Source organism: Labrus bergylta, chromosome 1, assembly GCF_963930695.1.
Source record: "Labrus bergylta chromosome 1, fLabBer1.1, whole genome shotgun sequence".
Lineage (NCBI taxonomy): Eukaryota > Metazoa > Chordata > Actinopteri > Labriformes > Labridae > Labrus > Labrus bergylta.
Genome location: NC_089195.1, coordinates 37,686,021 through 37,700,506, shown reverse-complemented (window position 1 = coordinate 37,700,506; position 14,486 = coordinate 37,686,021). Strand labels below are relative to the sequence as shown.

Sequence of the window (14,486 nt, the reverse complement as noted above, 5' to 3'; positions counted from 1 at the left end):
TCCTTTAAAAAGGACCTGAAAACCTTTCCCTAAAACCTCTGCTTTCAGATTTTGTTTAATGATCAGGTTCTTAACTCTGCCTGAGTTTACCTGTCGGACTAAAGTTGTTGTTTTTATGGTTTTATTCTAGTTGTAGCACTTTGAGATTCCCGTTCATGTAAAGTGCGTTGTAAATAATGTATTATTATTACCTGTTTTCAGTCGAGTGGTGTTCATCCTTGAGGTCATAAGGTTCAATAATAGACTTGTCACTCTTTATAGAGACACAGCTGAGTACAGGTCCAGAAGAGTCCGGTCTCTGCTCTGGGCTGCAAACACACAAACACACAGCTCTGAGTATACGTAACAAAGGTCGAGTGATGAGTCATAATCTGGTAAAGATGCTCTTCTCACCTCTGAGCTTCAGGTTCCTCACACAGACTGGTTTTGAGGGGCTCTCTCCTCAATCTTCAAACACTGATCCATAGAAGAGGCCAAAACCTTTAAACAAAAACACGACAATGTGCGGTCACAGCTGATTCATTATTTACATATAATATACAAAGCTCTGTATGACTGACATTAACGTTCTTCATTCCATAGTCTTAAAAATTCTAAACACACAAATCTTACTGGTAAAGTAAGATTTCACCAAAATAAACGCTCTCTTTGAACACGCCCCCTTCATCCCTCAGCTCCCCCCCTGCCTTCCTGTTTTCATTTAGATACTAAGCATCTCAGAGTTCATTCAGTTATCTGTTTATAAGGTCTCCTTCAGTCGTTCTCTTGTGACGACAGGCCGAGTCAGCCACAGTCACTAACTCGCAAACACAACGTCCCTGAGTGGGTCTCTTTTCCTCCACGGGGTGGCAGGACTAAAAGTTAGAGAGGGAGGGGTTCACACACAAGTTTGAGCCTCTGAGTGAAATGTAAACAAGCTGAAGGAAGCTCCAACCCATCAGTGTGAACACAGAGCTGCAACACATTTTTTGGGAAGGTGTCACTCAAACAAGTGTCTCACTGACTGTGGACAAGTCAGTGAGATTTAAAGCAGCAGTTGTAGTTCTGATATTTGTCCACTAGGTGTCCTCATTCCCTTAGAGTGATCCTCAGAGCAGCTCAGGAGTCAGTTAAATGTCTTTTCAGGTTTTGACTCATGTCTCTGGGTATTAACTGTCCCTCCAGATAAACAGAGATAACTGCTGCAATGCAAACAGATAACTTATCTCCCATGTGTTTATAACACACACTCTTATCTTGCCCTCAGTCGTAATGTCTGAGGGAATCACTTCGTATGTCTTAGGTCTAGGACACTGGTTCTCAACTGGTGGGTTGGGACCCAAAAGTGGGCACTTAAAAAAGCCATTTTCACTCAAACAGAAAACACAGAAAGCTGACAGTTTGTGTCGACTCTGTGGATTCAAACAACCACCCTATAAAGCCTCCCAGCCCAGCTGATCGAGCTGAGGGAGAACATCACAGGTGCATCTCCTCAGGAATCTGTTCATAACAAATCAACGACAAACATCCAAATATCTGACAGCTTTCTGACCACCAATCACTGCGTTTCGTTATTCTGGTCTCAAATCAAACTTTTATAATCCAGCTTTTTATTGTCCTGCTTCATCACACGCTGTCTCGTAGGAGGGGGTTTACACGATAGAGTTTCTGTAGGAAATGTTGCATTAAAGGACATTTGATGAGAATCTGAAATATTTCTTCTTACCTTAAATAAATCTCGCTGTCATACAGGAACCTTCAAAAGCAGATCGTCCAGCAGAGTTCAACAAGCCTTATTTATTTCCTTGAAAGTCGATCAGTCCAGCTGGTGTCTCGGTCGGGTGTGTTTGATATCAGTTTAATCACCAGCACAATTACACACAATTACAAGACTCCAAACCGGTCTGAACCTGCAGAACAGGACAAAGTTCAGCTTTTACAGCTTTATGATGATCAGCTGATCTGCTGAACTGATCTTTAATGGTTCTGCTCAAAGGGACAAAAACAAATGTCTGACATCTTAAAAAAAAATAATAATCGAAAGGCTTCTCGTTACAGATTTCTCCTCCATTGTTGACAGTCAGGATAAATAATGAACGGCCCTGCCCTTCATGCTCACACAGCTCTGTAGTATGTACCTCTGCCCCCTAGTGTTTAAAATGGGTACTGCAGTCTAAATTCTAAACATCATAGAGAGCTGTCTCCCCCCCCCCTCACTCAGGTCACCATGTGGTGGACTCTGAAGCTTCAGTGTTTATCCAGCTCTGCATGGGTCTGTAAACCTTTCTGTGTTCTAACCTCTCTCCATTTTTCAAAAGCATCTCCAATATTGATCCTAGTTTGAGCACGTTTCTGCTCGTGGAGCTTATTAGAAACATGCAGAGGCTTTTTAGGTCGGGTACAATCACTTCTATCTGAACCACTTCTCTTGACCGCTTCCATCGCTGCAACACCTGTTGACCTGATAACTGCTCTCATATCTGACAAACCGAGGGGCGTCCAAAACGGCCGTGTGGGGGCGTGTCTTAAAAGCGCCTACCTTCTCTGGTCCAAACAAATCCAGAGCATTCAGGAGCAGAATCTAAAGTTAGAAGGAGGACATACTGGCTGCTGCATTGTTGTCAGAGAAGCCAGCACTTCAACATAGCATGTTTCCTTAATGATCAGAGAGTAAGATACCTTTATCATCTCACTCTCTACACAGCTCACTGATTGGACCTTTAAGAACAAAAGCATTTGAAAGCATTAAAATCTACTTTAAGGGACCAAAAGTAAAAACACTTTGTGTAGAATTGATCTCTAATGGTTTTATAATGGTTGTGTTTCACTTTAGGGTTGCAGCAGGTAAAGCTGGAGATTCTTTATGGACTTGTAGTTGTATATTAACCTGAGTCTTATTATCATCATAACTGATAAAAACAGACACAACATCACATTATACTAATATCTACTTTACAACACAAGATCATGGTGACATACATTTTTTAATGTGGAGATTTGGTCAAAGTCACCGTCTTGAGAGAGAGCACACAAACTCCTTCAAAGTCAAACTGGCAAAGATTCAGTCCTGAACCCTCCTGAGACAGAGTGATGTCACATGAAATACATGTGCAAAGTTTTTATTTACAATTTAAAGTATAAACAAAAGAAAATATGCTATGTTGATATGTGATTGGTTTTCACATCCCGCCTCTGAGAGGGCAAATAGCCAATCACAGTTTAGGGTTTTTGGAGGGGCCAATCAGATTCAGATGTTTTATGATTCTTTCACAGAATAAAAAAAAAACATCAGAGTCTGTCCACTCCTGAGACACGGGACAGTCTTAAGCTCAGAGTACTTCACTTCCTGTTTAATCATGCACTACTGTCGCCATCAACCCGCCAACTAGCGATTAGCTCGACGCTAGTTACTCTTTCTTTCTGCTGTAACTATGAAACACGAAGCAAAGAGCGAGTGGTGACGAAGGTCGCCTCCGGGGTCGCCTCAGGTCGCCTTGATGGTACTGCATCAGGAACTGATTGGAGAGCGATGCTAGGCCGTCAGTTCCTCATGCACTGCCTTCAGCACTCAAAGACGCTGCACACAGACAAAGGGGCGGAGTCATCACCAACCAGCCAATCAGAGCCAAACAGAGTTTTTTCAGTTATAATTTTCATGTTTATCTTTGTACTTAAACCTCTAAGGGTGTTGACACCACCTGACCTATGAACCAGTTGAGTTCCTGTTGTTCAGGGCAGAAGAACCCATCAGTGCACCCGGACCCTGACGGACTGTCGGGTAGCAGATATATTTATTTATCAGAGAAGAAGACAACAGAGATGATGAAAACATTTTATTAGCAGAGTCTTAATTTGAAGTCAGTGGGTGTTGTACAGCAGGTCAGGAACTACTTCCTGAACACACGGATCAGCTGTCACACGGCCGAGTAGCACCTGAAACTCAGTCCTTTGATTGACAGCTGAGTATCACCAGCAGCTCGTCTTCACTGAGGACTCAAAAACACTAGAAGGACGACGTCTACTGTACGTCAGCTCTGTACACACAACACTTTGTTTCTATTCTGACACCAATCTGATGTCAAAATTAAAAAAGCACCGATCCATCCACAGCAGCCTGCAGCCTCCACTCTCTCTGAGAGCGTACCGAGGAAATGCTGGAGCTCGCCGCTCGTCCTGCAGCTAGTCAGTCGTCCTGCGCGTCTGTCGTCTCTTTGGAGTTCAGCTTCATCAGCTCGATCTTTGCGTCCCCGTCGGCGTCACATTGTCTGTGTCTGAACACGGAAGAAGAAGAGACGTTATTCTCTCTGATATGATGAGTCACTAAATTATAATGAAACACACAAAGTCAGTCGGACAAAGAATGTACATGAAGATTTCAAATAAATGTGTTTTAAAGGTCCAATCAGTGAGATGTGTAGAGAGTGAGATGATAAAGGTATCTTACTCTCTGATCATTAAAGGTCCAATCAGTGAGCTGTGTAGAGAGTGAGATGATAAAGGTATCTTACTCTCTGATCATTAAGGAAACATGCTATGTTGAAGTGCTGGCTTCTCTGACAACAGTGCAGCAGCCAGTATGTCCTCCTTCTAACTTTAGATTCTGCTCCTGAATGTTCTGGATTTGTTTGGACCAGAGAAGGTAGGCGCTTTTAAGACACACGCCGTTTTGGACGTCCCTCGGTTTGCCAGATATGAGAGCAGTTATCAGGTTATCAACCGTGTGGGTTGGCGAGGGTCCCCCTGTTGTGTCCTTTCTTTATTCTTTATGTTTTTAAGTATCTGACGGGAATGATTCAATAAAGCTTGTGGGTTCAAATGGTTTAACCCGTGTTTCCGCCCTGCTTCAGTTCTCGCTTTAGTTCGTGTTGGTCAGAAGGTCGTGCCGTTGGCGTCATATTCTTGCATCGTATCATAGAGTAAATCATGCCGTGTTTGCGCAGTGTAAAAGGCGTGGACATGAAACCAAAACATCGAATATAGAAACAGATAAACTGCACATCCCACAGTCGTCTGCATAGAGCAGAATATAAAGATGATGTTTTTAAAGTTTTCTGTCTGAACACTTCCAGATGTTTGGATAAATCTACAGACATGAAGATACTCCACCTCCCCTCCTCCACGTCGAAGATGTTCTCAGGCAGACGCACGTTGAGCGTCTCAGGGAGCATGAACACTAAGCTCCCGCTGATGATCCCCGTCACGGCGAAGATCAGCGGCGGCAGGAGGAGCCACACGTCCTCCAGCAGCATGACGAGCGGAGCGAGCGAGCTCCCGATCCGACAGAGACACGAGGTGTATCCGATCCCGCACTGCCTGTCCAACAACACAGAGAGACACGTCACGTCTCCGCAGCACCGAGTCTGGAACCTGCTAAACCCTCTCCTGGCCCTCGTCCTGTAACCACTCATTCAAGCTTTTCACCGTATTTCATGATGTAATCTGAGCCGCAGCTTCCAGGAGCTGCTGCAGAGTTTAAAGCTCTGCAGGACAAAGTCTGCTGATGTTTGGATTCCGTGACGTGAAGACTTCAACAGCGTGCAGATCATTAGCTGGCCACACGCCCGTTACTCAACCCTTAAATATCAGCTCTCATGAAAACGTTTGACTTCTGCTGAACTCTGTTTCCGGTAAACATCCATACCACGCTCTTACATGCTAACATGGATCATGGAGCACAACGCCTCCTGTACTTTAGAGAGCGTTCAGTAAGGAGCCAAAACGCCCATCTCTGCCCCGGGTGCTTTTATTGTGAAATGCTGTCTGATTTACATAAAGGTACTTCCTTTGTTTACAGATTAACGCTTAACGCCTCTTTTATAATCACTCTATTTTTAAATGGTCAAAGTATTCTTATATCAGACGATATTTCTCTTTATTGTGACACCATTTATTAAAGTTTATTCAAAACAAGCTCAGTTTTAAAAGTTATGTGGGTTAAAATGTCCCCCGTCTGTCCCTGCAGGGGGCGCTGGAGTCCCATCGATGGCGGTCTCCATTCTGGAAATGCTGTCTCAGTCTAACTTTCAGTCAACCTAACGACAGGCTGAGAACTGGAGCTGAGGCGGGTTTTAAACCTCCTGACAAACCGTTACACCGCGCCCACCTGTCAATCAGGTCAGCTACACGCCTTATTGTGAATAACTCTTATCCTTCATCAAATCAAAACTGATGAGTCATCAAAACATTCACCCCCCGTACAGTGTGTGTCCATCCAGACATGAGCTAATCACACCTATTTGGTTTTTTGAACCAGGCTGTAAACATGTTCATCTCTGCTGTAAAAACAGGCTTTTTAGAATGGGTGTGTATGTGACTTCCTGTGCTTCTGCAACCAGCCTCTAGTGGACACTCCAGGAACTGCAGGATGTTAAACTTCAGCATCAGCTTCATGTTTCAACACCGGAGGTTGCTGCTTGGTTAATTCACCTTTTTCAGGAAAGCATTGCATATGTGTCAGCATGAACTATTTTAATCATGATTAATCTCATGCTATTTTGTCCCTTCAGGCTCCCCATAGATAGTCGTCCTCAGTGTCTCCCCGTAGTAATATCCACCTTATGACATCACACATTGTTCAAATGTCTTAAAGTCCTTTGAGTTTGAGTGTCAACCTAAAGCTGAATGAACAGATTATCAGACGGATGTCAGCAAGAAACTTCTACTATCAAATACGATTAATCACCATTTAAAAAATGGTCGCTAGCTTCATGTTTCTTCTCTTTCCTGAACGCTAAAGAAACGTCTGTGAGTATAAATGTTGATGCTATGTGTATTCATTTAGAAAGGATGTTGTTTGTATCTATGTAGATCCTAACCGCTAAGCCAGTGCTAACTTTACCATTCATTTGTTTAAGATGCTATATGCTAGCGCCGTGTGGCTACATTAGCTTCTGTATTGTTTGCAGTTTCACTAAAAAGAAACCTCAGTAAACTTCATGAGAGTCTGCAACATTTTGTGGAGTTTTATTGGGGACTTTTTAGCTGGTTGGATAGTTAGCTTCAGCAGCTAGCGAGGCCTACATGGTTGTTGTTTTTTAGGATGAACAAGTTTTATTCACATCTACTGGTCTGTGATTTAGGAGCATGACAGCTTATCCATTAAGATCAGATAACACCAATCACATCAGGACAAGATGATGCAAGTGATCAATTCAAACTCACAACTCAGCGACACATCGCGTCAGACCTGAGGACAGAGAAGAGACAAATACACACATGTTGGAAAAAATGGCCACTGTTCTTTCTTTGTACTGGAAATCACAAACATGGTGTCGCCTCTGCAGTGGTTGAATGTGACGGATTCTGCTGCCTGTGTTGTCATGTTACTAACTTTATAACTTCTACTGAACACGTTTATTTAAAGGTGTTTAAATCACGCCAGGCGTAGCTGAGCTGAGCTATTGTGGGCGGGACTTTGAACATGATGCACTGTTGGACTTCCCCGTTGATCACAGTAGTACAGATGTGTCTGCATTAACAACACCAAGCCCTAAAACATTGGGATGTTATTTAAAATGTAAATAACAGAATGTGAAGATTTGTTAAACTTAGTGAACCCCCTGTCTTATTCTCGTTTAAACACAGTTTCCTCTTTGCTCGGTAGAGTTCCAGCTAACTGCAGCGATGAGCTGTGTTTACAGACTTTGGTTTTTGGGGGTGTTCCTGAGCACGTGCAGTGAGCCGTGTCTGTTTTGAATGCAGCACCGTTTGAGGGCCCTGACATCACAGCCAATCCAATATTTGTTTTTTGCATATTCTCTGAATCTGTGAAGGATGTTCTGAACTGTGGACGATGAAATGCACAGATTCATTCTTTACATTAAGAAACATTAATAAAGTGTTCGGCTGCTTTACAGGAACGTCTTTCACAAGACTGTTTCCCCGCTAAAGCTCAGCTGACATCACGTCTTTGTATGTTCATAGTGATCCTGCTGGCGTGATATTGGCGTCACACGCACAGTCAGACATGCGCACACACACACACACACACACACACACACACACACACACACACACACACACACAGCGCTGTTCACCCCCACTGACTCAGCTGACTGTAACGTCTCGTCCCAACTTTTTGGGAATTAGGGTCGTACAGACACAGTACGAAAGGTCAGGGAGTCAGCATGTTCAAAGTAAAGTCTACGTTTTTTAAGTTGCTATCGTCCATGTCTCTTTGAATCCCCGCCCACAGCAGAACTTAGCTTAGCTTCTGTATCAGTCGTCTGACCAGCGGCTGTGCTGGCTGTGGTGGACTTAAACCGTACCTCGTAACACCTCCTTTCGAAATAAAATAATTTTTGGAAAGTGGTTCAAACGTTTCCACTAACAGTTTATGTTTCTTGTATCAGGTTCAAACTCTGAAAGTGTCGGTTAAGGAAGCATCAGTAAGGTCCTTAAAGTGGAGCCTCATTGTGTCGGGTTCAGGGTTTACCTCAGGACTGTTGGGAAGAGTTCAGCCGTGTAAAGGAACGCCGTGGTGAACGCCGCCTCTGAGAAGCCCTTGGACACGACGGCGATGCACATACGAACCATCGTGTACTCTGTGAGAGAGGTTACCAAACGTGTGTGAGCGTCAGGAAACAAAGTGTCAGGTGTGTTTGTGTGTAAGCAGACAGGAAGTGATGTCACCAAAAGGTATGGCCGTGTTGATTCCAATTAGAGCTCCTGTTGTGATCAGAAACCACGCCTGGCCGTTTCGCCTGCCGATCCAGTTCAGGACAAAGAAGGTGAAGATTTTGGCGGGAGCTTCGATGGCGCCATAGATGAACTGAGTGAGGTAGATACTGACACCAAAACCTGAGATCCTGAAACTGATCCCGTAGTACAGGAAGGCGACGGCAAACCTGCAGGTACAAGAAGGACCAGTTTGAACAAACAGATGACAACATCCTGAGTCCTGGTTTCACTCTTACTGGGGTTTCCACGATGAATAGGCACAAAATGCATGTAACGTAACGCCCTCCAACAACTGGTCCAAGTGCGTCCAGTGCTTTTTCCACTGATAGGCTTAGATTGTTTTTAAAGATCTTCAACCAGTTGCCTTTGGATCAAGCTTGGAATTGTTATTCTAATTATGTGACATCATCACAGAAAGAAGAACAGTAAATGTGTCCTTATATTCTCTCACACATTAATTGTTTATCCACTCCCTCTCTTCCAATCCCCCCTTCTCCCTGCTGTGGTGAACTGCTGACTGTGGGCGTTTACTCTTTAAGTAATCAACCAACCAGATTCTGCCAGAACCTCTCTCAACCACTCATCCTGCTGCTGTCCCATTTTAAAATCTGTTGACTTTCTTCTGCAGTCAGTCCATCAGGGGCGCTATCACCACCACCACTAGTATCTAGAATCCATCAGGGGCGCTATCACCACCACCACCAGTATCTAGAATCCATCAGGGGCGCTATCACCACCACCACCAGTGTCTAGAATCCATCAGGGGCGCTATCACCACCACCACTAGTATCTAGAATCCATCAGGGGCGCTATCACCACCACCACTAGTATCTAGAATCCATCAGGGGCGCTATCACCACCACCACCAGTGTCTAGAATCCATCAGGGGCGCTGTCACCACCACCACCAGTATCTAGAATCCATCAGGGGCGCTGTCACCACCACCACCAGTATCTAGAATCCATCAGGGGCGCTATCACCACCACCACCAGTGTCTAGAATCCATCAGGGGCGCTGTCACCACCACCACCAGTATCTAGAATCCATCAGGGGCGCTATCACCACCACCACCAGTGTCTAGAATCCATCAGGGGCGCTGTCACCACCACCACCAGTGTCTAGAATCCATCAGGGGCGCTATCACCACCACCACCAGTGTCTAGAATCCATCAGGGGCGCTATCACCACCACCACCAGTATCTAGAATCCATCAGGGGCGCTATCACCACCACCACCAGTGTCTAGAATCCATCAGGGGCGCTATCACCACCACCACCAGTGTCTAGAATCCATCAGGGGCGCTATCACCACCACCACCAGTGTCTAGAATCCATCAGGGGCGCTATCACCACCACCACCAGTGTCTAGAATCCATCAGGGGCGCTATCACCACCACCACCAGTGTCTAGAATCCATCAGGGGCGCTATCACCACCACCACTAGTATCTAGAATCCATCAGGGGCGCTGTCACCACCACCACCAGTGTCTAGAATCCATCAGGGGCGCTGTCACCACCACCACCAGTATCTAGAATCCATCAGGGGCGCTGTCACCACCACCACCAGTATCTAGAATCCATCAGGGGCGCTGTCACCACCACCACCAGTGTCTAGAATCCATCAGGGGCACTGTCACCACCACCACCAGTGTCTAGAATCCATCAGGGGCGCTGTCACCACCACCACCAGTATCTAGAATCCATCAGGGGCGCTATCACCACCACCACCAGTATCTAGAATCCATCAGGGGCGCTATCACCACCACCAGTGTCTAGAATCCATCAGGGGCGCTATCACCACCACCACCAGTGTCTAGAATCCATCAGGGGCGCTGTCACCACCACCACCAGTATCTAGAATCCATCAGGGGCGCTATCACCACCACCACCAGTATCTAGAATCCATCAGGGGCGCTGTCACCACCACCACCAGTGTCTAGAATCCATCAGGGGCGCTATCACCACCACCACCAGTGTCTAGAATCCATCAGGGGCGCTATCACCACCACCACCAGTATCTAGAATCCATCAGGGGCGCTATCACCACCACCACCAGTATCTAGAATCCATCAGGGGCGCTATCACCACCACCACCAGTATCTAGAATCCATCAGGGGCGCTATCACCACCACCACCAGTATCTAGAATCCATCAGGGGCGCTATCACCACCACCACCAGTGTCTAGAATCCATCAGGGGCGCTGTCACCACCACCACCAGTGTCTAGAATCCATCAGGGGCGCTATCACCACCACCAACAGTGTCTAGAATCCATCAGGGGCGCTATCACCACCACCACCAGTGTCTAGAATCCATCAGGGGCGCTATCACCACCACCACCAGTGTCTAGAATCCATCAGGGGCGCTATCACCACCACCATCACTGTTTGCTGTCGGCCTTGCTACCCCTCAAAGTATGAAGTCATCATGACGGAGTCTAATCGCCAAAGACATTGCATATTTATCTTTTCCTAAACTAGAGTTAAATAAGTTTTAATAAATTAGTAATTAAGTTTGATTGAAATGTTGTTACACAGTTAGAATAACAATCTTAGCCTGTCAGTTACAAGAACAACAACTTTTAGTGGACACATATCCCTATGGATTATGTTGAAGCTATTACAACCTGTATCAGGGTTAAGTAATCTGCTGGAGCAAATCCAACACTTCAGTCACCAGAATATGTCAAACTACAAAAATATCCCTTTAAGTTCAAAGGTTGAAGAGTGATTCTGTACCAAAACAATCCAGAGCAGAGTGTGATCTTCCTCAGCTGAGGTGTTCTGACCAGGTCCAGGTAAGAGTGGGTCTTCTCTGCCACCTCCGACACAGTGACCTTCCCCAAAGTCTGTAAGAAGCACAGTGTCAAACAGGAAGCTGATCAAGTTAGACGCACCCTGAAATATTCATTGCATCGGGGTGTGGCTTTGCCTCGAAGTTAGTCAAATTACATCATTCCTCTCTGTCAGAAGCGTTTTAGCTTCCAGGAATGGTTAAATTTCACAGATTACAAGTGATCAAGTGTTGCGGTGTAAAGATTGTGGGTTGGTTTTGCAATCTCAGCACCATGTGGGGGCTTTCAGGGGCAGCTTAGGGCTGCGCCCGACACAGACAGAGCAAACTGTGAGCCTACATCCTTGGGAAGACGTTCCTGGGTGGATTGTTAAAGAAAATCTATTTGGATTTGGGGATACCGGCAATTGAATCTGTGTCTGTAGGGAAACTAAGACCATGTAGTCCAGGACTTCAGAGCTCTATAACGGTGGTAGTCGCACAGAGAAGATAGCTAAACCTTTCTTTATTTATCTTTTATATTATATTTAAATACCATATATTTTCATGTCATGACATAGCTATGCATGGGTCACATTACATGTTCAAACAGAGCTAGCTGTACCTCAGAGTCCAGTTTGGACGTGTACTCGTTCTTCCCGTTCATTTTAGCGCACTGAACCAAATACTTCTTGGCTTCCTCTATCCTGCCGTTAGCCAGCAGCCAGCGTGCCGACTCCGGCAGCCACCTGAACCCAAACAGAGGAAAGTGTTATTTATAAACACGTTAAGACATCAACTGTATGTTCTCCTAGCATCCACCTTACCACCAGGCGATGATGGCAGCAGTGCAGGGCGCCGTCACCGCCAACGTCAGGTGTCTCCAGTCTCGTATGAAGTAGGCCATCAAAGCCAGAAGCATGTTTCCAGCGCTCCAGGACAAACTCATGACTGTGCCGGTGAAGGTTCGGTGTTTCACATCCGTCCACTCAATACCTGAGCAGACATTGAGCGGTCACAAACGACTGAAGTGAAATATTTAAAATCATTCAGAGACCAAGTTTGATTTTAAAATGTGACAGTGACAGTTTCATTCTGCCTTTTGCTAAAAGTAACAACAGAGTCCGTTTGATCGGCTTTGATCTGTTGGTTAGATTTAAAACAGTCTCTTCTGGTCTAATGCCTTCCTTATAACAGATGACAGGGGGTCGATATTTAAGAAGATAAACTTTAATGATCCCAGACATGCTACACACACACACATGCACAAACAGGATCCTGTGGTCATGCACTGGTGGAGGGATGTCGGGGTGAGGGGGGGGGGGGGGGCTCTCCATTTACCAGACCAACGTCCAGATTTGGTCTCACAGGGACTTGAACTGGTGACCATCTGGTTCCAAACCCTGGTCCCTACAGACCGAGCTACTGCCGCCCCCTGTTTAGTTGATGATCATGGTGTTTTCAAAGGTTTCAACATTCGGACCACTTTTATCTTTTTCTTACCTACATTATGTCCGTATGTAACAGTATGCTGATGATACTGTTTTCTACATTTCTTTATATTTCTAGATGTTTTTTCTTTCAGTTGATTCCATCAAATATCTGTGACTTATGATTGACCCTGAACCTTTTTATTAAAAGAACAACCTGAGTTTACTTCACAGTTAAATTGTCAGAAAAAGGAAAACGCCTCTGACTTCCTGTTTTTTTTTCAGATATGGCACTCAGCATTGTTTTAATGTCGAACTCACTTCAGTGATTAAAGCCTGAATCTAGAGATCATTTATTCTTTGAGTTCAGTATCTTCAAAATGATATTTTATTGACCTGTACCGAAATGAACAGACTTAACTTACAAAAAAGGTTTTTCAAAGTAAAACTTCTTTCATACCTTTGTCAAATGTTAGAAATAAAAATCTGAGAATGTCAGTGAGGTTCTTACCGAGGACGACGCCGATGATGGACAGCCCGCTAAGCGCCACGCCGCACAGTGCTCTGGAGACGGCGAACATGACGTAGGAGGTGGAGAAGGCGGAGGTGACGCCCAGCATGCTGGAGAAGAGTAACGCCAGGAGAAGCATCGACTTACGGCCAAACCTGCAACAAAAAAACAAACAAACAAATAAATAAACAAACAAACCAAAACGTCACTTTTCTGGACGGCTGCAGCGTCAACTCATCAGAGTTGTAGTTCTCCTGAGATCTTGTAGTTCTCATGTGATCTTGTAGTTCTGTGATCTTGTAGTTCTCATGTGATCTTGTAGTTCTGTGATCTTGTAGTTCTCTTGTGATCTTGTAGTTCTCCTGTGATCTTGTAGTTCTCCTGTGATCTTGTAGTTCTCCTGTAATCTTGTAGTTCTCCTGTAATCTTGTAGTTCTCCTGTGATCTCGTAGTTCTCCTGTGATCTTGTAGTTCTCCTGTAATCTTGTAGTTCTCCTGTGATCTCGTAGTTCTCCTGTGATCTTGTAGTTCTCCTGTAATCTTGTAGTTCTCCTGTGATCTCGTAGTTCTCTTGTGATCTTGTAGTTCTCTTGTGATCTCGTAGTTCTCCTGAGATCTTGTAGTTCTCTTGTGATCTTGTAGTTCTCCTGTGATCTTGTAGTTCTCATGTGATCTTGTAGTTCTGTGATCTTGTAGTTCTCATGTGATCTTGTAGTTCTGTGATCTTGTAGTTCTCTTGTGATCTTGTAGTTCTCATGTGATCTTGTAGTTCTCATGTGATCTTGTAGTTCTCTTGTGATCTTGTAGTTCTCATGTGATCTTGTAGTTCTCCTGTGATCTTGTAGTTCTCCTGTGATCTTGTAGTTCTGTGATCTTGTAGTTCTCTTGTGATCTTGTAGTTCTCATGTGATCTTGTAGTTCTCCTGAGATCTTGTAGTTCTCTTGTGATCTTGTAGTTCTCCTGTGATCTTGTAGTTCTCATGTGATCTTGTAGTTCTGTGATCTTGTAGTTCTCTTGTGATCTTGTAGTTCTCATGTGATCTTGTAGTTCTCCTGTGATCTTGTAGTTCTGTGATCTTGTAGTCCTCTTGTGATCTTGTAGTTCTCCTGTGATCT

General features: G+C 44.7%; 1 protein-coding gene and 1 long non-coding RNA gene across 2 annotated transcripts in view; both read right to left on the bottom strand.

The window, feature by feature from the left end:
* Window positions 1-191: 191 nt before the first annotated feature.
* On the bottom strand, window positions 192-1,859 carry LOC136180926 (uncharacterized). Its single transcript, XR_010667488.1, has 3 exons — window positions 1,706-1,859; window positions 394-480; window positions 192-308 (listed from the first exon to the last, which is right to left on the bottom strand). It is a non-coding gene; the product is annotated as an uncharacterized lncRNA (long non-coding RNA).
* Window positions 1,860-3,774: 1,915 nt separating this feature from the next.
* Window positions 3,775-14,486, bottom strand: part of slc22a7a (solute carrier family 22 member 7a) — a 16,475-nt gene continuing 5,763 nt past the window's right edge. Inside the window, exons 3-10 of the mRNA XM_065960818.1 lie at window positions 13,371-13,525; window positions 12,257-12,425; window positions 12,055-12,178; window positions 11,396-11,505; window positions 8,611-8,825; window positions 8,414-8,522; window positions 5,086-5,292; window positions 3,775-4,250 (exon numbers count right to left, since the gene is read on the bottom strand). Coding sequence (XP_065816890.1) covers window positions 4,163-4,250; window positions 5,086-5,292; window positions 8,414-8,522; window positions 8,611-8,825; window positions 11,396-11,505; window positions 12,055-12,178; window positions 12,257-12,425; window positions 13,371-13,525 — 1,177 coding nt within the window. The 3' untranslated portion in view covers window positions 3,775-4,162. The remainder of the gene's footprint in view (window positions 4,251-5,085; window positions 5,293-8,413; window positions 8,523-8,610; window positions 8,826-11,395; window positions 11,506-12,054; window positions 12,179-12,256; window positions 12,426-13,370; window positions 13,526-14,486) is intronic.